The sequence below is a fragment of the Phyllobates terribilis genome, unplaced genomic scaffold (assembly GCF_046119375.1).
Source record: "Phyllobates terribilis strain yellow unplaced genomic scaffold, ASM4611937v1 Scaffold_3__8_contigs__length_932513732, whole genome shotgun sequence".
In the NCBI taxonomy this organism is placed as follows: Eukaryota; Metazoa; Chordata; class Amphibia; order Anura; family Dendrobatidae; genus Phyllobates; species Phyllobates terribilis.
The window spans coordinates 780,674,273-780,701,204 of NW_027362763.1; the positions used below are offsets into that span (position 1 = coordinate 780,674,273).

The 26,932-nt window shown below is 42.8% G+C and overlaps 1 protein-coding gene across 2 annotated transcripts in view; it reads right to left on the minus strand.

Moving 5' to 3' along the window:
* SPTBN1 (spectrin beta, non-erythrocytic 1) overlaps positions 1-26,932 on the minus strand; it is a 197,311-nt gene that overhangs the window by 59,955 nt on the left and 110,424 nt on the right. For both annotated transcript variants that reach the window (XM_073672298.1, XM_073672300.1), the window contains 5 exons: positions 20,889-21,040; positions 10,541-10,714; positions 7,717-7,808; positions 5,185-5,265; positions 1,714-1,829 (listed from right to left, as the gene is read on the minus strand). In XM_073672298.1, the coding sequence (XP_073528399.1) occupies positions 1,714-1,829; positions 5,185-5,265; positions 7,717-7,808; positions 10,541-10,714; positions 20,889-21,040 (615 nt within the window). The remainder of the gene's footprint in view (positions 1-1,713; positions 1,830-5,184; positions 5,266-7,716; positions 7,809-10,540; positions 10,715-20,888; positions 21,041-26,932) is intronic.

Consider the following 26,932-nt stretch of genomic DNA (forward strand, 5'->3'; position numbering starts at 1 on the left):
ACTTTGGAATTCTGGAAATCTGTCACATTTAACACAAAGTCCAATCTTTTTCTCCATATTACAGAGAAGGTGCTGAGAAAATTGATACATAGATTAAGCAGGAAATTAGTATATTTTGTAAATCATGCATTTGTATTCCAGCTCCTTCTGGGTGTCAAGTGTCCAGTGGGTGATCTAAAGCCCCCATCTCACATAGCGATATCGCTAGCGAGATCGCTGCTGTGTCACGGTTTTGGTGACGCAACAGCGACCTCACCAGCGATGTCACTATGTGTGACACTTTGCAGCGATCAGGCCCCTGCTGTGAGGTTGCTGATCGCTGCAAAGTGTCCTGGACCATTTTTTGGTCGTTGCCCTCCCGCTGGTCAGCACACATCGCTGTGTGTGACCAGCGGGAGCAGCGATCAGGCTGGTAACTATGGTAAACATCGGGTTACTAGGGGCACGCGCGCACTTAGTAACCCGCTGTTTACCATGGATACCACTCTGCTACGGTGCGCGGGAGGTTACCGTTCACCTTAGCAGAGTCGTATCCATGATAAACATCGGGTTACCAAGTGCGCGCGTGCCCCTAGTAACCCGATGTTTACCATAGTTACCAGCCTGCTCCTGCTTCAGCAGCAGGCTGGTAACCGGGAGCAAGACATCGTGGACGATGTCGCTGCTTCCCTCATCGCTGGTGAGCCTGCCTGTTTGACAGCTCACCAGCGATGTATTAGCGATGCAGCAACGATCCCTGACAGGTCGTATCATTGTCGGGATCGCTGCTGCATCGCTTAGTGTGACGGGGCCTTAAGACTTCCCTGTATCGGTGTGCCTACAAAAACAGCTGTCAACGGCAGAGTAGGCCGGACCCCTGGACTCCCAAACCCAGAACAAGCATGAATTTATTAATATGCTTTTAAACTTTAAGTTGTAGCAAGTATTTTCCCACAAAATGATATATCAATGTGCTCAGCTCTTCTGCTCCACAACATGCTCCCACCGACTGGACTGCATGTTCAACACGACAGGTTTCCTTTAAAAGTATTCTATTGTTTCTGCTCACAGCTCCTCCGCAGACCTATGGGTCCCTATGGATACAGACTGCCCATGTGTAGTCAGACTGCTGTGTTACTCTTACATTTGACCCTTTCTACTATCTGTACAATGGATTATCAAAAGGAGGGGGAAGGTGGATGTCTGCAGGCTCAAACTGCGAAAATACACCATCAGTGTTTTATCTGAAGCGTCTATTTAGCATTTTTTCGGCGTCTTTTTCTTAATAACTTGAAAACAGACAATGGCTTCCAAGAGTGAACATGAAACCGGTACAAACATGGTACAACTTATAACAGATTCTCAGCTTTCGAAATATGAAGTGGTTAAAAAGAGGTAACAAAAGACGAAATGTGCACAGCAAGTTGTTTTTACACTGCTGTGCATTATGTTCATTCTTTGAAGCCTTTTTTTTCCTAGCGCTTTTCTAGGCCTAATCCACCTGAAAAATACATAGTGTGCATAAACCCAAAGGGGAATGATGGACTTCTAAGCATCTTTCTTGCAGGAAGTAGCCATGGAGACAATCAGGAGACAACCAGCAGTGGGAACTGCACTCACTTACCAGGGACACCCAGTAGGACTTGTAAGGGCACCTTCTAGATGCCATCATTTAAGGAGATCTTTGTGGTGATGAAGTCTCCTAGAACCAGCCGGTACTTTTATGCTGCTCACCTTCAGGGTCCAGAAGCTTGGTGAGCCCGAGGTGCTGCTCCGCAAGGTTGAAGGCATTCTGAAGATTGTAGTGTGCATTGGACTTCTTCAACTTGTCAAAATCAATCAGATCCGGCCTGGGTGGAGAACAGTTCATGACATTTGTGAAGACAAGTCACAACACCAAATGATAATGAAACGCACCATGACACCGTCTCACAGTGCCAAGCCCAGCGGCCTGGACCTGACCAGCACTCAAACATAGAATTTGTACATTATTCTTGTTCTCATGAAATGGATAATGGGATTTCTAGAAAACTGAACCACAAACTGCACTAGAATAAAAACTCATGGCGATGCTTACAATGAATAAAAAAATACAATGTCACACAATATCTATGTGCTTTACAAATACAAGGAAAAACCACATTTTTCGGAGTATAAATTTCATTACAGGCCGACATCCTGACAATCAGCTTCTAATCTAGACTGTTTTGCTTGGACTCTGGACAAGTGGTTTAAATTATAAAGACCATGGTGGCAAAATTATTGGAGATAAATAACAAGAATGAATAGCGTAGTGAATAGCGGGATAACGGATATTTCCTGGCACATAATGAACGTCTGTCTCTAAAAGCCTTTAACCCTGACTGAACAGCCTACAGATATACTGACGGGAGGAACCAATTAGGAAAATTCCTTTTTGCTATGACTGCATAGACCAGAGCTCCCAGTTTACCACATTGATGAACTTCGCACTTCCCTGATCCATTTACAATTACTACTAACTAGTCCACAAATGCGAATCATTCATTTTTGCTGTAATTCCTGTCATTTCTCCCTAAATGTCTGTTTTCTTAGTAAATTGAGCCAGAAACCCTTTACAAGTATGGGGCACACCTCACTGATTTATACATTCCTGCATGTTAGTCAGCACTGGAAGGCTGTAAGTTTACATACATTTATCATGTAAATTGTGTAGTTAATGGAGAGACCCCTTTTACACAACCTCCTCAGATTTTGTTGTGGAGGCTCATGGAGATCGGTGGAGAACTGCTGAGGACAAACTCGTGTAGTGGGGTCTTCACTGGCCTCGTGGAGTCTAGCTTCTCAATCAGGGGTACATATACCCAAGTACTTAGACAGTCCTAAATTTGTGATATTAATAAGCAGCGCAGAGTTTGGTAACAGTGTTAGAGGTACTTTTTTTTGCAGGGTAACGGAGTATTTTTTTAATAATCTCTGAAAGACTGTAAGCCACACTTAAAGGGAATCCGTCAACAGGTTTTTACTACCTCATCTGAGAGCAGCGTAATGTAGGCAAAGAGAAGCCGAATCCAATGATGTATCATTTAAGATTACTGGGTGCAGCAGTTCTGATACAATCAGGATTTTTAGATTTAGAATGAAGCAGAGCTGAGGAAGCTACCCCCACCCACACCACAGCTAACCCCGCCTACACCAGGCTCTGTATATACAAAGTCCATAGACCGTGAGGTGCTTAATCTCTGTGATAAATCTTTCACAGTTAGGCTATGTGCCCACGATGCAGAAATGCTCCGGATTTTTTTTGAGCGTTTCTGCATCTCCCTGGCAGAAAAAACACATGTGGATTGTACATGCGGATTGTACATGTGTATTTCCTGCCAGGGACATGCGGATGTGAAGCGTTCTTCACATGCATTTCCGCATGCGGGTTGACAAGCGCTTTCCAAGCGATTTTAGCATCACTTGGACAGTGCTTGTCAACTTGGTCACACTATATAAATCCATGCAACCGGCATGGATTTATATAGTGTGACCGTAAAAGAATGGTTAAAAATAAAAAAATAAATCTACACTTACCTTCCGATGGCCCCCGCAGTCTTTATTCGCTCCGTTATCCCTTGCCGGCAAATCACGGTACACTGCACTGATTGACATGCTGTCACATGACTATGACGTCAGTGCAGGTCCTTCAGTCCACCGCGATCTGCCGGCAAGGGAGGACGAGCGCAGCGGGGGCCGTCAGAAGGTAAATATAGCATTTATTTTTTATTTTATTCTTTTTTTTACAGGTTCTATGGTACCCGGGTCCGGAGGAGAGTCTCCTGTCCTCCACACCCGGGTACCATCCGCACATTGAAACGCATGGAATGCGCATCTACCGACGCAGTGATGAATAATCCATGCGTTCCAATGCAAGTCAATGGTGGCAAAAAAGCAGCACTTAAGCAAAATAATTGGTAGTGCTGCGTTTTTTTTCCGCAATGATAATCCGCATCGGAAATTTCTGCAGCATGTGCACAGCACATGCAGATTATCATTGGGGACCATGGCAGGCCTTCTACCAAGCGTTTAAGCGTTTCTGCAGCTTTTTTGCCGCTGCGGAAAAGCTTAAAAAACGCATCGTGGGCACACAGCCTTAGTAAACAACTTTGACAAGTGACAGATCCCTGAATTCGGTGTCTCAGCCTCTATCTCCTGCTGTCTTCCGATTACATAGCAAAAACCTGCTAAGAGATTCCCTTTAATACAGGTGGGGAGATCACATTTGACAACCAAAAATGATTGCTTCCAATATCTCTCTCCTTTATAAATGTAGACTAAACAGAACAGCATAAAACAGTACAAACTGAAAAAAGTAAACTTCTTGAAAGTCCTGGGGTCAATGCCCTAACCCGGCCCACACTGTGTGTAATAACATCGGCAAAGGGTAACCATCCAGTTGTCTATGTATTTATACACTTCCAGGAGGAATAATAGAGGGACGTAATAGACTTCTCCTAAGAGATGTTGTTCCATAATTGTTATTTCATGGGGAATACATGTATCTAGAATTCAGGAGACCTTGAAATACAATAAGGAGAAGTGAATTTTTCCTCAATGATGTAAATTGGCCTATACCGCATGTTTTTTTTTTGCCTTCCCCTGGATCAACGCTGCGGAATAGCTGCAGTGCACAAGAAATAGGCTGAACTGGATGGACGCTTGTCTTTTTTCGTCCTTATAAACTATGTAACTATGTAATATATTCAGTGTAAATGTAATATATTAGATTTTAGCAAGTTAAAATGGTCAACATTGGATAATAACAGGATCAATCTGTTAAATTGTAGGTAAAATTACATTACTTAATGGTAAGAGGGGAGAATCATGCCTATATGAGGCAGACATGCAGGTCTGCTGTTTAGATGAGGCCGCTTAGGGACATGAAGTATAATTATATTTTACAGTTTAAATCTTTTATGAAATTCCTATGGGTGAACGGTAAAAGATTTGAGTGTAGTCCTGTTGAAGGGCCTTTTAAAGACTAGATTGCATTCTGTCATAAAGAACGACATTGGGTGGATAAAGCGACAAGTATATTAGTATGCAGAAACATTGTAAAAAGCACCGAACTGTAAAATGAAATATTGCAGGAATTTTGGTTGATCTAAATTAATGCAAAATTTTGTCTATAACTTTTTACTTATTTAAAATTGTCAAATCTAAAGCATGGTCTCTCCTTACCGGTGTTTATGAATGAGTGCATTGAATGCCATGCCGTCTCTCCAGCTGGTTGTAAAGTTATGAATATTCACATTTGGATACCTGCAACACAAACACATTTATAAGAATCCAATCCAAAACATCGACTGGTCATTTTAAGGACAATGTACCATGTAGAATAAAACTGGGGTCACTACTCCATTTACAAGTTACTAGTAAGACATATTTTCCATAAGAGTACCTCCCCATACGCTAGATCATCCGACCACTATTCTTCCCAATTTCCCCTACACATTTATGCCTCATCATTGGGGAAGGAAATAAGCTTCGGTCAGACACCTCAAATACAGCATGCTCGATCCTCCCCCCCCCCCCCCAACATGTCATTGGGGGATAGTCGGCCAGGCCTGCCAAAATTAATGGGCTTGGCCAACATGCATCTTTCGTATATGGGCACCTTAATGTCATCACTTCTGGGGTCTGTGACAGTACAATTTAGATTGTAAAACAGAATAGCTGATAATATGTAGACTAGACGCAAGATAAGATGTCAATTTGCATTAGTTCTTCATATCAAGATGGCCGTAAACGCAACAATATAGCCCTTATTACACGAACACACAATATTGAACTGTGCTTCAATTCGCCCCATCACAACATTTTCTAATTGTTCAAAGCCATAAAAACCAAAAGCAGCAACAATAACCAACATTACTGGCCAGAACTAAAAAAAAAAAAAAGAAAAAAAAAGGAAGCTAGGTGAATTAAAGTATAACGGATTTAAGGCTTCTACTAGCCAAACAATATTATTGTCAAGGGTTGGATCCACAAAATATAAGAGGATATGCCCAGAGACTACAGAAGCTGAATATGCTCTATACTGTATCACTAATATCAGTGCACCCTAGTGGGCATCATTCAAAATACAATTTTCTTAAGGTTCAAAAACAAAAGATACCCACAAACACAAAACCACTTTAACAAAAAAAACACACAAAACACCAAAATGTGCTTACACCACACTCAAACCAGATCACAGTAAGTGGCCAGAACAACCCCCTACCTCTTATGAGCAAGGGTCCCTGCCCAATACTAAAAGTAAGTCCACAAAGCATAAAGTGCAATTATATAGTGTAACAAATCATATGAATACAATACCGCTAATAGCAAGCCAGTAATAAGAATAATGTGAGCTCTAACATCAGGAAATATAGAATAAGACAGACTGGCATGTTTTACTCTGAAACGTGCCAATGTTTTAGAGAAGACAGTTTTAAGAGCCGTCTGGGACTATAGAAATAGATGTGACTGGAACTGGCGCCGCCTTGGCCGGCTCCTCCCAGCACCGCTCTAGTTGATTGACAGGTCTCTCCCGTGCTGGTAGACAGGGAGACAAACTGATCAACTGGAGTAGTGTGGGGAGAAGCCGGCTGGTTCCAGTCACATCGATATCTATAGTCCTGGACGGCTCTTAAAACTATGCTTTCTCTGAATCATCGGAGTGCTGAAGAGTACAACACACCTGTGTGCAATCATGCAGCCAGGCCCTGAATCAAGCTGCCTGTGGTTTGGGTAGCATGAATAGTGACAGGTTCCCTTTAAATACCACATGACTAAAGAAACTTTATGCGGGTAGGTGGTCTGTAGACTCCTCACACATCACCACCCCAAGATACGGCTGCTGACTAGTTATGCATCTTCAGACAGGTTTATGGTCAAATATAAACTAGTGATGCACCACAGTAGCTCAGTGGTTAGCACTGCTGCCTTGCAGCGCTGGGGTCCCGGGTTTAAATCCCAGCAAAGATAACATCTGCAAGGAATTTACATGTTCTCCCTGTGTTTGCGTGGGTTTCCTCCGGGTTCTCCGATTTCCTACCACACTCAAAAGACATACTGATAGTGAATATAGATTGTGAGCCCCAATGGGGACAGTGATGAGGTCTGTAAAGCGCTGTGGAATTAATGGCGCTATACAGTACGATAAATAAAATAAAGACGACGTTCGGTAATTACTGTATAAACGTTATAGCCCCGATTCATTAAAGAGATTACGCCAGAATAATGGTGCAAATTGATTTGTAAAAGATGCTACATTTTTGCGAACCACTGATGTTACTGAATTAAGATGTGTGGCGAGGCGCACACAACTTGTTAGATGCTTATCATTTGTGGTGGTCCATTTCTATAGACAGCAATAGAAAAAACTCTAGGGTTATTTGCAACTAGTAAATTCCTTTGCTATGTTGTCTGGCCAGCTACTGAGGCAATATAGTGTTACTAGTAATCTGCATATCTCTAAGAGATGGTTCATGTGCGAGGGATAGTTCTGAAACCAGCCACACACACTGGATTAGTAAGTGAACCCGCCTAATGTATGCATATTTCCTCACATCCCCACAATCCCGGTTATTTGACAGAGAATACAGTCATTTATTTGCATTGCAGTAATCCAGTTATGGGGGACATGTTTGTAGCCAGCGCAATTGTTTTTGTGAAAACTCTAAACTCTGTAAGAAGATCTTTTGAGTTAATCCTTTAATCTCTACTCACCCAGCTGTCTTCATCTGGCACCATAGAAGCAGAGCATCCTTAGCAGATTTCTTCTCCTTGTTGTCCTCCGTTTCTACACTAATATCTTGAATCTAGCAGAGACAAAGGGCATTCAGTCAGCGGACGCCGGCACATGGCCATCAGGTGGCCCGACGCTTTATGCTCACTTGTTACCAGATGGGTGAAAAGAAATTCAAGGTTCACAAACATAGGAAAGCAAAACCATATCAGCGTGAGAACATCTGGCCTAAAAGTAATAGGTGCAGACCGCAGGCAGTATCATACCAGACCCTTAACACCAATGTTATGTGTCGTAATGACAAAACTATTTTCCTGATTTTTTGGCATATACTGATCAAACTGCTATAACTTTTTTTAGGTTATTAAAAAGTGAATTTTGCGCTTTTTTTTCATGCCTAGTGGGACGTAATGTTTTCGTTTTTTTTTAATCCAGCAGCAGTTTTTTTACTTTAAGCAATATTGACTTGTTTTAAAAAAAAATAATCACATTTTTCAAGGTCAAATTTTTTTTTAGTAAATTGAATGCTTTCAGTTATTTTGCGTGGGTTATGTAGACATCATATGCCCTAGTTATGGTCGCTACACTGCAGGCCGAGCTTTGTATATGGCTGGTGGGTGTATATACAGCACAGACCAAAAGTTTGGACACCTCATTTAAAGATTTTTCTGAATGTACATGACTATGAAGATTGTACATTCACACTGAAGGCATCAAAACTATGAATTAAGACATGTGGAATTATATACTTAACAAAAAAGTGTGAAACAAATGAAAATATGTCTTATATTCTAGGTTCTTCAAAGTAGCCACCTTTTGCTTTGATGACTGCTTTGCACACTCTTGGCATTCTCTTGATGCGCTTCAAGAGGTAGTCACTGGAAATGGTTTTCACTTCACAGGTGTGCCCTGTCAGGTTTAATAAATGGGGTTTCTTGCCTTATAAATGGGGTTGGGACCATCAGTTGTGTTGTGCAGAAGTCAGGTTGATACACAGCTGATAGTCCTACTGAATAAACTGTTAGAATTTGTATTATGGCAAGAAAAAAGCAGCTAAGTAAAGAAAAACGAGTGGCCATCATTACTTTAAGAAATGAAGGTCAGACAGTGCGAAAAATTGGGAAAACTTTGAAAGTGTTCCCAAGTGCAGTTGCAAAAACCATCAAGCGCTACAAAGAAACTGGCTCACATGAGGACCGCCCCAGGAAAGGAAGACCAAGAGTCACCTCTGCTTCTGAGGATAAGTTTATCAGAGTCACCAGCCTCAGAAATCGCAGATTAACAGCAGCTCAGATTAGAGACCAGGTCAATGCCACACAGAGTTCTAGCAGCAGACACATCTCTTCAACAACTGTTAAGAGGAGACTTTGTGCAGCAGGCCTTCATGGTAAAATAGCTGCTAGGAAACCACTGCTAAGGACAGGCAACAAGCAGAAGAGGCTTGTTTGGGCTAAAGAACACAAGGAATGGACATTAGACCATTGGAAATCTGTGCTTTGGTCTGATGAGTCCAAATTTGAGATCTTGGTTCCAACCACCGTGTCTTTGTGCGACGCAGAAAAGGTGAACGGATGGACTCTACATGCCTGGTTCCCACCGTGAAGCATGGAGGAGGAGGAGGTGTGATGGTGCGGGGGTGCTTTGCTGGTGACACTGTTGGGGATTTATTCAAAATTGAAGGCATACTGAACCAGCATGGATACCACAGCATCTTGCAGCGGCATGCTATTCCATCCGGTTTGCGTTTAGTTGGACCATCATTTATTTTTCAACAGGACAATGACCCCAAACACACCTCCAGGCTGTGTAAGGGCTATTTGACCAAGAGGGAGAGTGATGGGGTGCTACACCAGATGATCTGGCCTCCATAGTCACCAGACCTGAACCCAATCAAGATGGTTTGGGGTGAGCTGGACCGCAGAGTGAAGGCAAAAGGGCCAACAAGTGCTAAGCATCTCTGGGAACTCCTTCAAGATTGTTGGAAGACCATTTCCGGTGACTACCTCTTGAAGCTCATCAAGAGAATGCCAAGAGTGTGCAAAGTAGTCATCAAAGCAAAAGGTGGTTACTTTGAAGAACCTAGAATATAAGACATAGTTTCACACTTTTTTGTTAAGTATATAATTCCACATGTGTTAATTCATAGTTTTGATGCCTTCAGTGTGAATGTACAATTTTAATAGTCATGAAAATACAGAAAAATCTTTAAATGACAAGGTGTGTCCAAACTTTTGGTCCGTACTGTACTTTTTTTTAATATTTTTAATTTATTTTATGATTTTATTTTTTTTAAGTAATCCTAGCAGTATGGTCAAGTGAATGATCACCCAGCAATCAAGTGATCATTGCAGACCGTGGCTGCCTCAGTTTCTCCCACCTCGCTCATATGAACACAACCTAGTGAATGACCTGGAAGGAAGGAACAGCGACATCGTTTTTTTGCCCGTCTCTTGTGGACAGCGCCATGATCTCTTGGGCAGCAGTCAGTCACTGATGTCAATAATATCTTAAAGGGTATTGTAATTGGAAAAAAATATCCCCTATCCATAGGATACATGACAACTTCACAATCTGTGGGTATCCCCAATGATCACCAAAATGGGGCCCTTATCCCTGTTAGTATGGAGTGCACGTGTACCCACCGCTCCATTCAGTTTCTATGGGACTGCCAAAGAGCTGCACTTGCTTTCTCCAGCTGTCCCATAGGGGATGAATGGAGCGGCAGTGGATATCTGCGGACTTCAATCAGCATTAGCAGAACTGAAGTATGTGTTTGTGGAGAAGAAGCCCCATGATCGATCTTACCTGGAACCGGAGGATGATGGTCCATATAAGGCCCAGCGTCAGTCTGTGGTTTCCATCGACAATGTCATGGGATCCCATGTTCTCTAGATGGACTCTTTGCTCTTTCAAGAACTGCAAAGCTTTATCAACATTCTCCAGACAATGGATACGCATTCTTCCCTTGGTGGGTTTAGGCTGTATTTTAAAAAAAAAAAGAAAAAAAGCCAGAGAATAAAGTATGTGTATTGGGCATGGCGGCAATAAATCTACATAAAAATATACAAAATGATGGCTGGGTCTAATGTAAAAACTCACACAAATGAAAGATAAGTGCAGATGTGTTTATGCAATAGGCTGGTAAGCCAAACTGGAAACCTTCCAGTTGTGATTGGATTCACAGAAGATAATTATTCCCAGCCCAGACTAATAGCAGGACATCAATAAATCTGGGATCCCTCGAGCGGCAGGTCACAGCACAATATCGCGGCACACTTTCACAGTATGCATCCTATGTAGTTTCTACACAAAACAGAAACAAATCTACATTTCCTGGAATAGTTTTGTTTTTTTCACAGAATTTGCTCAGTTTTTTTTAGCTTTTATTATTTATCATCACTAGTAATAAACCATAGAGCTTCTTAAAACGATGAGCCAAAGGAGAGGAAGGAAGCCAAGGCTTCATAGTCCATCAATCTTGTCAGCCTTGGCTTTAGATGGCGATAGACAAAGAGGACCGTTAAAGGGGGTCTACGGGAGGAGGATGGGGGTGAGAAAAAGATAATAACTCATGAATGTGTGTTATTGGTGGACTTCCAATCCCTGAGACCAGCAGGGCCAATGAATACTGCTGCGAGCAATACAAGCCAAGCTAATACGTCTGGGCAAACAATGAACGTGCCATGACCCTCCAGCGAGAACTGTGGCCCCTTGATACTGCTGAGAGGTGAACTTTGAGGGTAATACACATTAAAAGGTCCTATAATTTGGAAAAAAATCCCCCATATAGAGGAGTGTTTGGTTCAGCCGAGCATCCTGAGGTAAGGCCCTGGATATATACCTCTGACAAAAACTGTGATATTGCTCTGTATATACACCGTGGGGAAGGCTGCAGTATGACAATGTATATCAGCCCAGCAGAGGCCAAATAGACACTCTTCAAGGCTTTGGTAATGTAACTCGATGGAAAAGATTAGAAACATGGCGAGATGCCGATGGGGAGTCTTTTCTGATGCCACAGGCTGCCATGGCACCCAGAAGCCTGCCAAAGACCCCATTACTAATGTCTTGGTGCTCCAGTGAAGTCCTTAATAAGAGATGGGTACTTTTACATGCTGACGTATTGCAATATATACTACAAGTGTTCAAATAATTTCAGGGCCAAGGGCTTTAGCAAGATTAAAAAAATGAAAATTAAAAAAATGAAAATTAAAAAAAAAAAAAAAAAGAAAAAAGAAGTTTAAATATGAAAAACAAAACAATGCATACAAACACCGGCTCCTGCTCCATCCGAAAGGTAAGAAGAAAAATAAAATATACAGGCTTGGATTCGCCATAATCGTACTGCCCTGAAACATCATGTTCCAAGAGACCATTGTAAAAACAAAATCCAAAACACAAAAAATGGCAGAATTGAGTGTTTTTTTTTACCATTTCACCTCCATTCCGAATTATTTTCAGTATAATAGATGGTAAAAGTGTTAATGAAAATGACAACTTGTCAGCCACAAACGAGCCCTCATATAGCCTTGTTGAAAGGGGAAAAAAAAGTTTTGGTTCTTGGAGGAAAAATAATTTGCAAACAAAAATTGCCTGTTCTTAATGAGTTATCATGGGCGACTTGGTACCGCCACCGTGCAGCTCTGAACCAGAGCACAAGTCATTACCAAGGATCCGTAAGAGAACAGTTACCTCCAACGTTACTCAACTTGATTCCTGTAGCAACCAGTGACAATCCACCTATCAATTTTCTAGTCAGTCGGAGATCTGAAGGACCCAACTTCCGTGTGTGTCTCGGGATGATGAATAATGCATTCATTGTGTAGACATTTACACACCCACTGATAACAGCGCTATCTTTCACAATGCATTCCTGTTGCATAGTGATCCAGGAAAACAACTCTCAAAAATTGCTGGTTGTACAAGGTAGCCCTCTCCTTTAGGAGGACATGAACCTTTTCCACTGCTGGACTAATAGGTGGTGTAGGAGAGGGGAGTTCTGCAGTCATTGCGGGTTCTGTGCAGAATCGATCATGTGTCTCTGGAGCCACACATTATCTGGACATATGGGCAGAATAGATGTTTGTTAGTACACAATGAACAATGTCCCTTTCACTCGGAGCTTGTAATGACCGGTCAGACCCTACATTACAGAACAAGGCTTCTTCATAAGATCTGAAGGACAAAATTATCTCCACTAATTATCCAAATACATAACAAGAAGCCATTCCAGAGAACCGGAACTTTGCTGTAGCAAGAAGAAACTGAAAAGTAAAGATGTGCCGAGCTGAAGATACTTGGTAAAGAAGCAGATACACATAACAGACTGTTCATCTACCTTATGTGTATGGGGTCTCTTGACTTACCCCCAACATTTCTGAAAGAAAGAAGAAATGGGCAATGATGAATTTCAACATGGAAATTCTAAAATATGACAGGGCCTGTAATGTATCGCAGATCCGGGTCCTGAGACCCCCACTGATAAGTGAAAACGAGTGTCATACAGACTATTCCTCCGTGAACATGTACACAGTGCTCTGGTGTGCTCCCAATTTCTGAGCAACATACGTGAAAAAATGTTTTGAGCGATAAGAGGGGGTCTCGGGGCTTGAACAATCTCTGATCTGCAGGGCATTTCAGGCTCCGTCACATTTTAGAAACTCCATGTTGAAATTCAGTTCTATCTATTTTACTCACTTATATAGGGCCATTAATTCCACAGCGCTTCACAAACATTATGGGCACTGTCCCCATTGGGGCTCACAATCTACATTCCCTATCAGTAGGTCTTTGGAGTGAGGGAGGAAACCGGAGAACCCAGAGGAAACCCACACAAACATGGGGAGAACATACAAACTCCTTGCAGATGTTGTCCTTGGTGGGATTTGAAGCCAGGACCCCAGCGCTGCAAGGCTGCAGTGCTAACAACTGAGCCACCGTGCTGCCCTTGCGCTTTGATTCCCTCTCCCCACTGAAAATACATCCATGAATGTGTATGAGAAGGGTAGAGAAGGTTCAGGAAGAATAGTGTTGCCAGGCGTCTGTGCAAACTAACAGTGGGATGAAAAACAAAACTAGGGACAAATAAATAATTCAGACTTGCTGCCAGCAGAACACAGGTGTGGTTTCTGGCAGCTTATATTCGGTTATTGCAGTAAACAAATGAGCGATCACAGCACCTTTACTGCACGCTGCTCTCATCAGATGGTGATTGAAAAGTATGGCTAACAATGCGGTCAAGTTTAAAGGGAACATGTCACGTCTAGAAACGCTATTTACCTGCAAATATGGTGTTAATCTACAGGTAAATAGTGTTTAAATCCTGATTAGCCGGCTACTTGAGCAGCAGCTACAGGGAAAAACAAGGTTTTATTCTCCCTGCAGCCGCTCGCTTCCAATTATCAGGGCGGTGTGGAGAGCCGTTACAGTCACCGCTCACTACACAGTGAGCACACTGTAATCACTCCCTGGCACATTGATTGACAGCCTGCTCTGCAGCATGTGTATGCAGTGTATGTGTGCAGGTTGACAGTCCAGAAAATAACATCACAGACACTATCCAATGAAGAGAGCTGCTGTAAGTAAAATAAAATTTCACTTTCTCCCTGTAGCCTCTTGCACAAATAAGCCGGGTAATCCGGATTTAACCCCTTTCTGATATGGCCATTTTCCATTTTTTTGCGTTTTCGTTTTTTCTTCTTCTTTTATAGAGCCATAACTTTTATTTATTTTTTCGCCAACATAGCCATGTGAGAACTTGTTTTTTACAAGATGAGTTGTACTTTTGGAAGACACTGATGACATTTTATCATGTGATTAACTGGAAAGCTGGAAAAAAATTCCAAGTGCTGTGAAATTGCAAAACAAGTGCAATTGCACAATTTTTTTTAGTTTTATCTATCATGTTCACTATGCGGTAAAAATAACCTGGCAATACGACTCTCCAGGTCAGTATAATTACGGAGATGCTTACTATTACGGAGATAATTACTAGCCTTTTTTTTTACAAAAAGGTTTTGCATGGGTCGTCATTTTCTTGGGGCTGAAAGTCATTTTTGCAATTTGGTGTCATTAAAAATTGTCTATTGCAGCCTGCAGAGTAACAGTAGATCTTTCACCAAATTGTTCATGTTGAACTGGATACAACATTTAACAAATGGCTGCAAAGCGGAATAATTTATTTTTTTTTTTTTATTACACCTCTCCATTGGGAAGATATTAGCAATGAAATGTTTGCAATTTAAGTCCAAGGAGGTGTCATCATAGTTTTCACTGGGGGCGTGCACTTCTCTCAGTGTGATGCTGACCAATCATAAGCTGGCAGCAACACAGAAGTGCGGAAGGATCGGTGATGTCATTAAGGTCACATGACCTGAGTACACCGGTTCTGCCAGCCAGAGTGTGCAGCCCAAGTAAGTGAATAGCGCCAAATTTCTGCGCTGTGTAATATATTTTCAGTTTTTATTTAGGCAGCACACTGCGGCTGGCAGGTCACATGACCAAAGTCCACATTTGGTCATGTGACCCTAATGACATCACCGATCCTTCTGCACTTCTATTCCGCTGCCTGCTTATGATTGGTCAGCATCACACAGGGAAGTACACCCCCATCCCCAGTAAAAACTACACTGCTTAAAAAAATAAAAGGAACACTCAAATAACACATCCTACATCTGAAAGAATGAAATATTCTCATTGAATACTTTGTTCTGTACAAAGTTGAATGTGCTGACAACAAAATCACACAAAAATCATCAATGGAAATCAAATGTATTTACCAATGGAGGCCTGGATTTGGAGTCACCCCCAAAATTAAAGTGGAAAACACACTACAGGCCGATCCAACTTTGATGCAATGACCTTAAAACAAGTCAAAATGAGGCTCAGTATTGTGTGTGGCCTCCACGTGCCTGTATGACCTCCCTACAATGCCTGGGCATGCTCCTAATGAGGTTGCGGATGGTCTCCTGTGGGATCTCCTCCCAGATCTGGACTAAAGCATCCGCCAACTCCTGGACAAGTCTGTGGTGCAACGTGACGTTGGTGGATGGAGAGAGACATGATGTCCCAGATGTGCTCAATCGGATTCAGGTCTGGACAAAGGGCGGGCCAGTCCATAGCTTCAATGCCTTCATCTTGCAGGAACTGCTGACACACTCCAGACACATGAGGTCTGGCATTGTCCTGCATTAGGAGGAACCCAGGGCCAACCGCAGCAGCATATGGTCTCACAAGGGGTCTGAGGTTCTCATCTCGGTACCTATGGCAGTCAGGCTACCTCTGGCGAGCACATGGAGGGCTGTGCGGCCCTCCAAAGAAATGCCACCTCACACCATTACTGACCCACTGCCAAAGCGGTCATGCTGAACAATGTTGCAGGCAGCAGATTGATCTCCACGGCGTCTCCAGACTCTGTCACGTCTGTCACATGTGCTCAGTGTGAACCTGCTTTCATCTGTGAAGCGCACAGGGTGCCAGTGGCAACTTCACCAATCCTGGTGCTCTGTGGCAAATGCCAAGCGTCCTGCACGGTGTTGGGCTGTGAGCACAACCCCCATCTGTGGACATCGGGCCCTCATACCACCCTCATGGGGTCGGTTTCTAACCATTTGTGCAGACACATGCACATTTGTGGCCTGCTGGAGGTCATTTTGCAGGGCTCTGGCAGTGATCCTCCTGTTCCTCCTTGCACAAAGGCGGAGGTAGCGGTCCTGCTGCTGGGTTGTTGCCCTACGGCCCACTCCACATCTCCTCGTGTACTGGCATGTCTCCTGGTAGCGCCTCCAGCCTCTGGACACTACGCTGACAGACACCGCAAACTTTCTTGCCACAGCTCGCATTGATGTGCCATCCTGGATGAGCTGCACTACCTGAGCAACTTCTATGGGTTGTAGACTCCATCTCATGCTACCACGAGTGTGAAAGCACAACCAACATTCAAAAGTGACCAAAACATCAGCCAGAAAGCATTGGCACAGAGATGTGGTCTGTGGTCCCCACCTGCAGAACCACTCCTTTATTGAGGGTGTCTTGATAATTGCCAATAATTTCCATATATTGTCTATTCCATCTGCACAACAGCATGTGAAATTGATTGTCAATCAGTGTTGCTTCCTAAGTAGACAGTTTGATTTCACAGAAGTTTGATTTACTTGGAATTATATTCTGTTGTTTAAGTGTTCCCTTTATTTTTTTTAGCAGTGTATATCACACCACCCACTTGTGTTAAAGGGGTATTCCCATCTCCAAGATCCTATCCCAATATGTAGTAGGTGTAATAATAATATTAGAAAAGACCTTCAATTAGTATATGCAGTATACATTGTGTTCCAAATTCTTATGCAAATAATATTTTCTCAGATTTTCCCAAATCACCTATATGAATTGCACTCATTGTAATTTTCCGGTCAAATAACTATTAGAGTACAATTGAAAGGTTTTTGTACAAACTGCCTATGATAACAGTATATTTTTAAAAAAATAAAAAACTCAAACTGCACTCAAAATGCATGTTCCAAATTATTATGCACAGCAGAGTTTTCAACCTTTTCATTTTAATAAAGAACAAAAAAATGGTCATTTTTGAAATTATAAGCATTAGCAGGTTATTACAAACTGAAATCAAACAGTTTTCAACTCAAAACTTTATTCTAGGTGATGTTACATTTGCACATAGGACCCCTTGTTCGAAAGGAGCTTCTGAACTCTCTCGTCCATTGAATTTGTCAGGTTTTGGATGGTTTCTGCTTCAGTTGTTTTGCATGAGGACAGAATACCCTCCCAGAGCTGTTGCTTAGATGTGAACTGCCTCCCGCCATCATAGACACTCCTTTTGATGATGCTCCAGAGGTTCTCAATGGGGTTGAGTTCAGGGGAGCATGGGTGCCACACCATAAGTTTGTCCCTTTTTATGCCCACAGCAGCCAGAAATGCAGATGTGTTATGTGCAGCATGAGATGGGGCATTATCATGCATGAAAATGATCTTGCTGCGGAATGCACGGTTCTTCTTGTTGAACCAGGGAAGGAAGTGCTGTTTGAGAAACTCAACATACATTATGGAGTTCATCTTTACCCCTTCAGGGATCCTAAAAGGGCCAACAATCTCTCTCCCCATGATTCCAGCCCAAAACATTACTCCATCTCCTCGTTAGAGCCGTAGCAGTGTTTGCATGGGGTGTCCATCAACCAGCCATCCTCCACACCATCCATCTGGACCATCGAGATCATTTCATGCATGATAATGCCCCGTCTCATGCTGCACATAACACATCTGCATCTCTGGCTGCTATGGGCATAAAAGGGGACAAACTTATGGTGTGGCACCCATTTTCCCCTGACCTCAACCCCATTGAGAACCTCTGGATTATCATCAAAAGGAGTGTCTATGATGGCGGGAGGCAGTTCACATCTAAGCAACAGCTCTGGGAGGGTATTCTGTCCTCATGCAAAACAATTAAAGCAGAAACCATCCAAAACCTGACAAATTCAATGGACGAGAGAGTTCAGAAGCTCCTTTCGAACAAGGGGTCCTATGTGCAAATGTTACATCACCTAGAATAAAGTTTTGAGTTGAAAACTGTTTGATTTCAGAGCAAACGTGCGCTCTGCCGTGCATTATTTTCGGGAGTGTACGCCCACAGGAGGCGGACACTTAGAACGCATCAGACTCTGAGTGTCCACCTCCTGTGGGTGTACATTCCCGAAAAAAAATGCAAGTCCGAGCGAACGTTCGCTCTGCCGTCACCATTGCAGTATATGGCCCAGGTCAGAGCTTACGTCCAGACCCCGTTTTGCGGGGAATTTTAGGCCGTATGCCCGGATGGGGACACAGAATGCAGTGTGAAAGCACCCTTATTGGAGGTATTTGCTAATATTATTATTACTACACACAGTACATATTGAGATAGGATCTTGGAGATGGGAATACACCTTTAAAGTTAACTCGCTAAATTCCAAACTCTTGGTCACTGCTGCGGGCTATTGAATGGTGAGTGATGGGTATTTAACTATTTTAACACATCTCCATCTGTTGACCAGCTTTATAAAATTTCCATACAACCCCTTTAAATATTGAATATAGGTCATTATTGGCTATATCATTATAGTCACATCTAATATGAGACACAGGGCAGTCGCAGGTCTGTCTGGATCACAGTCATCTGGTAGAGGAACAATATATATTGTGCATTTAAAGGGTTTTCTGACAAATTAGAAAATCCCATTGATGAGTTTCGCATGAACACAGAATTACCTAAATGACGTTTCTAGTATTGGTATAGAATTACAGATAATGCAGAACTTTTGCTTTACATTTTAGATGACAAGTTTCCAAATGACTCTTTATTACACATGAATGGTGGGAAGATGGTACTGCAGATAATATAACCACCATCTATAGCAGAAAACAAGTAGTAAAATGTGTACACTCATGGCCAAAAGTTTTGAGAATGACACCAAAATTATATTTTCACATGATCTGCTGGCCTCTGGTTTTTATTAGTGTTTGTCTGATGTTTATATCACATACAGAAATATAATTGCAATCATATTATGAGTACCAATAGGTTATATTGACAGTTAGAATGAGTTAATGCAGCAAGTCAATATTTGCAGTGTTGCCCCTTCTTCTTCAAGACCTCTGTAATTCTCCCTGGCATGCTCTCAATCAACTTTTGGACCAAATCCTGACTGATAGCAGTCCATTCTTGCATAATCAATGCTTGCATTTTGCCAGAATTTGTTGGTTTTTGTTTGTCCACCCGTCTCTTGATGATTGACCACAAGTTCTCAATGGGATTAAGATCTGGGGAGTTTCCAGGCCATGGACCCAAAATCTCTATGTTTTGTTCCATGAGCCATTTAGTTATCACCTTTGCTTTATGGCAAGGTGCTCCATCATGCTGGAAAAGGCATTGTTGGGCACCAAACTGCCTTTGGACGGTTGTGAGAAGTTGCTCTTGGAGGACATTCTGGTACCATTCTTTATTCATGGCTGTGTTTTTAGGCAAGACTGTGAGTGAGCCGATTCCCTTGGCTGAGAAGCAACCCCACACATGAATGGTTTCAGGATGCTTTACAGTTGGCATGAGACAAGACTGGTGGTAGCGCTCACCTCTTCTTCTCCAAATAAGCTGTTTTCCTGATGTGCCAAACAACCGAAAAGGGGATTCATCAGAGAAAATGACTTTGCCCCAGTCCTCAGCAGTCCACTCCCTGTACCTTTTGCAGAATATCAGTCGGTCCCTGATGTTTTTTCTGGAGAGAAGTGGCTTCTTTGCTGCCCTCCTTGAAACCAGCCCTTGCTCAAAGAGTCTCCGCCTCACAGTGCGGGCAGAAGCACTCACACCAGCCTGCTGCCATTCCTGAGCAAGCTCGGCACTGCTGGTAGTCCGATCCCGCAGCTGAAACAGTTTTAAGATACGGTCCTGGCGCTTGCTGGTCTTTCTTGGGCGCCCTGGAGCCTTTTTGACAACAATGGAAGCTCTCTCCTTGAAGTTCTTGATGATGCGATAGATTGTTGACTGAGGTGCAATCTTTGTAGCTGCGATACTCTTCCCTGTTAGGCCATTTTTGTGCAGTGCAATGATGGCTGCACGTGTTTCTTTAGAGATAACCATGGTTAACTGAAGAGAAACAATGATACCAAGAACCAGCCTCCTTTTAAAGTGTCCAGTGATGTCATTCTTACTTAATCATGACTGATTGATCGCCAGCCCTGTCCTCATCAACACCCACACCTGTGTTAATGGATCAATCACTAAAACGATGTTAGCTGCTCCTTTTAAGGCAGGACTGCAGTGATGTTGAAATGTGTTTTGGGGGTTAAAGTTCATTTTCTGGGCAAATATTGACTTTGCAAATACAGTAATTGCTGTTAAGCTGATCACTCTTTGACATTCAGGAGTATATGCAAATTGCCATTACAAAAAATGAAGCAGTAAACTTTGGAAAAATTACTATTCGTCTCATTCTCAATACTTTTGGCCATGACTGTAGTAAGAAACCGCCACACCTCGGATTCCTGTGTGCTGAGCAGGGGAAGGAAATGAAGCTCCCGATAACCCCATGTGAACTGAGCCATCCACTACAGTGTAGAAATGAGTTACACAGCATGGCTGACCATGCCAGCTTACTGCAAGGTAGTCACTTACAAGTCTTTCTCCGGAGAGGACCTCCAGCAGTTTGATAAGCATCCGCCCATCTCGGAGGTCCGCGTACAAATCTGTAATCCTGCAGGACACTCGGGCCAGGTGTGAATTCACCCATTTTGTGAAGGTTTTCTTTTGGACAGCCTCACGCTCATCTACAATACACAAAGAGAAAAATGGACATCAATGAACATCAAGGGTCAACTCCCAGCAAGCGAGAAAACTCCAAGTGTACAATACATTATGGCGTCCGCCTCTCTGACACGTATCATTATAGTAAGGCATCTACGATGTTTCCCTATTAGAAGCTGCTAAAATATTAAAGCAAAAACCCCTCTACCCTTGAGCAATGCTGGCATTATGATCAGTAAAGGTAACATAACATTGTATCTTATTAATTATACAGCTTTTACATTGGCACTGAGGAAAATAAAAGTTTCTTTTTATGTAAATTGTCTTCATGAATGGGTATAAAACAGATTGTAAAAACAAACAATGCAATTTTCTCCTTATTAAAAATCCTTCTCATTCTCAGAAGAGAGGAGATTCTTTATGTTATTTTATTTACCGTCTGCTTTATAGGTTACCGGCCACCACTGCAGTCTACCAGCAGTGGCCAGTCTCTGAAGCAACAAGCACAACGCTTACAAGGTCTATGCAATAGAGTTTGCAAGTCTTGCTCTGAAGCTGCATCTGCTTACAGAATCGGAGAGAACAGTGTTTGGGCCAGCCGCTCAACCATGCTGCTGGCTCGAACTGTGAATCAATAACAAAAGCACCTCCCACCACGACCCCCACCTGAGTATTAAGCTGGGAAGCAGAAAAAAGGTGCGTTCCTGATGTCACATTAAGTGTGCAGACAGACTGCAGTATTATTCTAGCGAGGATCACATCGCAATCCTCAGACTGGCCGTCGTCTCTCCTGACCCAAGTGTGACAGCATGTATTTCTATACAGCGGTCACGCCCAGGTCAGGAGAGCAGACGGCCAGTCCAAGGGATGCGATGCGCGAGTAATATGGCAGTCTGACTGCACCCTACGGACAGCCCTTTAAAAGGGAATCTGTCAGGATTTCACACTCCAAGCTATTTATATTCAAAGTAAAAGTTCAGAAATACCATTACTTGGCCAGTGGGCTCCTCCGTTACGGAGAAATCAGTGTTTGAATTGATGTGTTAATGAGGCTAAAGAGACATTTGCAGTTTTGAAGCCTCTGTCACTCCAGCTCTACTCCCCTCCCAGCTTCCTCCTGCTGCTTCATTGATAGCTCTTTTGCCTCAAGTCAAAGAGCATCGAGACTGTCAGTCAAGCAAGAGAAGGAGGTATTGGGTGTGGGATTAGAGCTGGAGTGACATAGGTTTCAGATGTAAGAAGTTTGAAAGTTATTGATTGGTCCAGAAGGAGAAAGAAGCAGATTTCTCTGATTAGATATATCAAAGTTGCTTATTTTCATATGTACTATTGATTTCTGAAATAAAAATTGAATTGATGGTTACACTTTAAATAGGTTTTAAAAATAATGTAAACCTCATGTGATTCGATTGCATTTCTCGCAGACATCTACATCACATGTAAGCATCTCGAAGGAAGCAGAGCATCAACTTTTCTTGATGAGCTGCAGATCTAAGTCACATTATGGAACAGTATTCTGCCCAATGAACTACGACACAGTAACTCCATTGTGTTGGCCACGCAAGAAAACAAATGCAATAGCAAAAGGAAATTCCTCCACTTCCTCCAGTGCTCCGGCTCCAAGGGGTAAGAGGACGTGCGTCTTCCATGGGTGAAGTATTTCATGTGGAGGAAGGTAGAATGTCAAGTATTCTCATTCTTCACTAAATATCACAGCAATTACCTCGGACCCCGGCCCAGATATCACCATGATATATTATATACTGTACATCATCATGCTTTCCCATGCCCCATTACAAGGCATCTTGATTTTATAAAGTCTCTATTGAAAGATTAGAAATATGACTCTCTGGGGCAGGAAATGGCCTTTTTATGGCTGCTCCGCCAAAACTGTAGACGGATATACAAATCTTTAGATTTAGGAGTTTGAAGAACTATAAAGCCCTGACTGACATTATTCTACCCTAGGATCATATTAGTGCCAGTTAACAATACAAATGGTAGTCACAAAAGTATTTTAGCATATTCTTCCAGTGGCCATAATGGTGGAAGCAGTAGGCTAAAGGTTGCTATCCACCTTGGAAAGCAGTTGGCCGAAAACTTTTCTTCCAAATTCTCCATACATATGGCTTGGTCGAGAATGTGTATTTTTGTTTGTTTTTTAATCATAGAGGAATATGGCTCATCTAATATGGGAACAAACGATCGGGCATCTTATAACCCAATATGCCCAATCAAAGGCGGACTTTTCATTGGTACCCAAGAGGTAAGGAGGCCATTTACACCTCCAAAGAAGGAAGAATTATGCATTATGATAAGCTAGTGAACTGCAAAGGGTCCATATATTGTTTTTTTTTGCACAGGGGACCTCTCCAGTCTGTGCTCAATCAGGCAAATGTTAAGAGACTTGCATACACATTTGATAGTCCACTATTCAAATGGAAATTGATGGGTTCAGCCAATATGTTTAAAGCACTTTAAAAAGAACTGCACAACTTCGTAATGTAAAGCTATGGCTGGAATGGCGCTGTAATACAGATTACATTGATAGCTTTGGTGAATAAACCAGCTTTGTTATAGTTCTTTACTCACCATTTGAAGTTTTCTACTATTTTGATTTTGGTGCACAGGGGCTGGACTGTGCACTGGGTCTTTCTTCTCCTCCCTGACTGATTCCCCAGCCCCTTTGCCTGCCTCTGGTCACCGACTTGCCTCCTCTCTAAAATCTCCTTTTCAATCAGAGGTCGCAGGCGGAGGGGCCGGGGAATCACAGACAGGGAGCAGTAGACCCAGTACACAGTCCGGCCCCTGTATTTAATTATCAGAAAACTTCAAGAACTACAGAGCAGGTTTCTTCACCAAAGGTATCAATTTAATCTGTATTACATCATTACAGCAATGTCTTTACTTTACAAAATCGCGCCGACAGGTTCACTTTAAGACTCTTCCAATGCCAGGAAGATATGAAGAATGGGGGCAATAATGTCGATGCTTATAGGGTTTATACCAACTTTTAAAGTTATCACTTAGAAAAAAACTGGTAATGTGCTCAGTGAATGGGCCGGCAGTTCAGCATGTGTACCATGGCTTCCTACAAGGTTATAGGACTGCCAGAGATAGCCGAGAGCTGTAGCTGCCCATCTCTAGCAGTCCCATAAACAATGAATTGAGTGGTGGTGCATATACTCGATTGCCGATACACATTGCCAAAACTTTACAGTGCCCCACTTTCGGCAGAGGTCCCAATCATTAGACCCAGAGCTATCAGCAAGTCAGCACTTATTCTGTGGGTGATTCAAACTTTCATTTTTTTTTGTCCCTCACCAGTCCTTGGTATAATCCCGTAAAGGATCCATAATTGTATTATAACTTTTTCTTCCATCCCAATGCATGGGAAAGGTGGATAAGAACCAACCAGATTACTTTAAAAAAAAAAAAAAATTCTCGATAATTTAACAAGAATTATAATTTGGAAACCTTACTTGAAACATTGTCTCCCCAGAGGAAGAAATGCAAATGAAGATGCAAAGTAAAGCAGGAAAACGGAAAAAGAAAACGGTTAGAATGAAACAGAAGCCGTTGACGGTTATCTTGCATTAACAGGAGGAAGGAAGCTGCCTGTACGGAGGCAATAAGGTCATATAGCAACTCCGCTCGCCAAGGTCTGTTTCCTTATTACTGATTTTGAAAATGCACGAGACGTACAGGCAGGAGAGCAGCCAAGATTAGACATCGTATAACCAGACTAGTAATAACCAACAGAACTCATGTGCCCCAGCTGTAGGGTCACACACAGACACAAAACTCAACTATGACAAAAGGTTTTCTTTCTTGCTCCCCAGATCCATTATTCTATACCATCTTGCACTGAGGATTGCAGATAAGTGCTTTATGCTAAAATAAAGCAAACTGTCTAAATTTACACTGCACTTGTTTACCCTGGATATGTGGTTAGCCGCAGGAAAGAGAATGATTTCATTGGCTACAATCCCAAAATGAGGAATAAACCGCTTGCATTCTTTGGAATTTGTGTCACAGCTGATGATATGCAGCTAAGCTATGTAAGATTTCAAAGTGGATGAAGATAGCGTAAATTCTACAATAGTAATACGTGGAAAGTCTCGGGCACATGAGGTGTGACTGTAGTAAAGGTCTTAGACCATGGATGTCAAACACACAGAGGGCCAAAATGAAAAACTTGGACAAAGTCGCGGGTCAACCAGTATACAGAATAATGGGCCCCACATAGTCCTCCATAGAGAATAATGGGCCCCACATAGTCCTCCATAGAGAATAATGGGCCCCACATAGTCCTCCATAGAGAATAATGGGCCCCACATAGTCCTCCATAGAGAATAATGGGCCCCACATAGTCCTCCATAGAGAATAATGGGCCCCACATAGTCCTCCATAGAGAATAATGGGCCCCACATAGTCCTCCATACAGAATAATGGGCCCCACATAGTCCTCCATACAGAATAATGGGCCCCACATAGTCCTCCATACAGAATAATGGGCCCCACATAGTCCTCCATACAGAATAATGGGCCCCACATAGTCCTCCATACAGAATAATGGGCCCCACATAGTCCTCCATACAGAATAATGGGCCCCACATAGTCCTCCATACAGAATAATGGGCCCCACATAGTCCTCCATACAGAATAATGGGCCCCACATAGTCCTCCATACAGAATAATGGGCCCCACATAGTCCTCCATACAGAATAATGGGCCCCACATAGTCCTCCATACAGAATAATGGGCCCCACATAGTCCTCCATACAGAATAATGGGCCCCACATAGTCCTCCATACAGAATAATGGGCCCCACATAGTCCTCCATACAGAATAATGGGCCCCACATAGTCCTCCATACAGAATAATGGGCCCCACATAGTCCTCCATACAGAATAATGGGCCCCACATAGTCCTCCATACAGAATAATGGGCCCCACATAGTCCTCCATACAGAATAATGGGCCCCACATAGTCCTCCATACAGAATAATGGGCCCCACATAGTCCTCCATACAGAATAATGGGCCCCACATAGTCCTCCATACAGAATAATGGGCCCCACATAGTCCTCCATACAGAATAATGGGCCCCACATAGTCCTCCATACAGAATAATGGGCCCCACATAGTCCTCCATACAGAATAATGGGCCCCACATAGTCCTCCATACAGAATAATGGGCCCCACATAGTCCTCCATACAGAATAATGGGCCCCACATAGTCCTCCATACAGAATAATGGGCCCCACATAGTCCTCCATACAGAATAATGGGCCCCACATAGTCCTCCATACAGAATAATGGGCCCCACATAGTCCTCCATACAGAATAATGGGCCCCACATAGTCCTCCATACAGAATAATGGGCCCCACATAGTCCTCCATACAGAATAATGGGCCCCACATAGTCCTCCATACAGAATAATGGGCCCCACATAGTCCTCCATACAGAATAATGGGCCCCACATAGTCCTCCATACAGAATAATGGGCCCCACATAGTCCTCCATACAGAATAATGGGCCCCACATAGTCCTCCATACAGAATAATGGGCCCCACATAGTGCTCCATACAGAATAATGGGCCCAACATAGTGCTCCATACAGAATAATGGGCCCCACATAGTGCTCCATACAGAATAATGGGCCCCACATAGTGCTCCATACAGTATAATGGGCCCCACATAGTCCTCCATAGAGAATAATGGGCCCCACATAGTCCTCCATGCAGAATAATGAGCTCCACATAGGGGTGGTGGTTCTGGTGTCGCAGGCCAAATAAAACCACCCTGCGGGCCAGATTTGGCCCACGGGCCGGAGATTGACACGTGTGCCTTAGACACATACCCACACCAGGGTCTGTGCATTGCAATGGATGAAATCGGCCGAAAATTTCC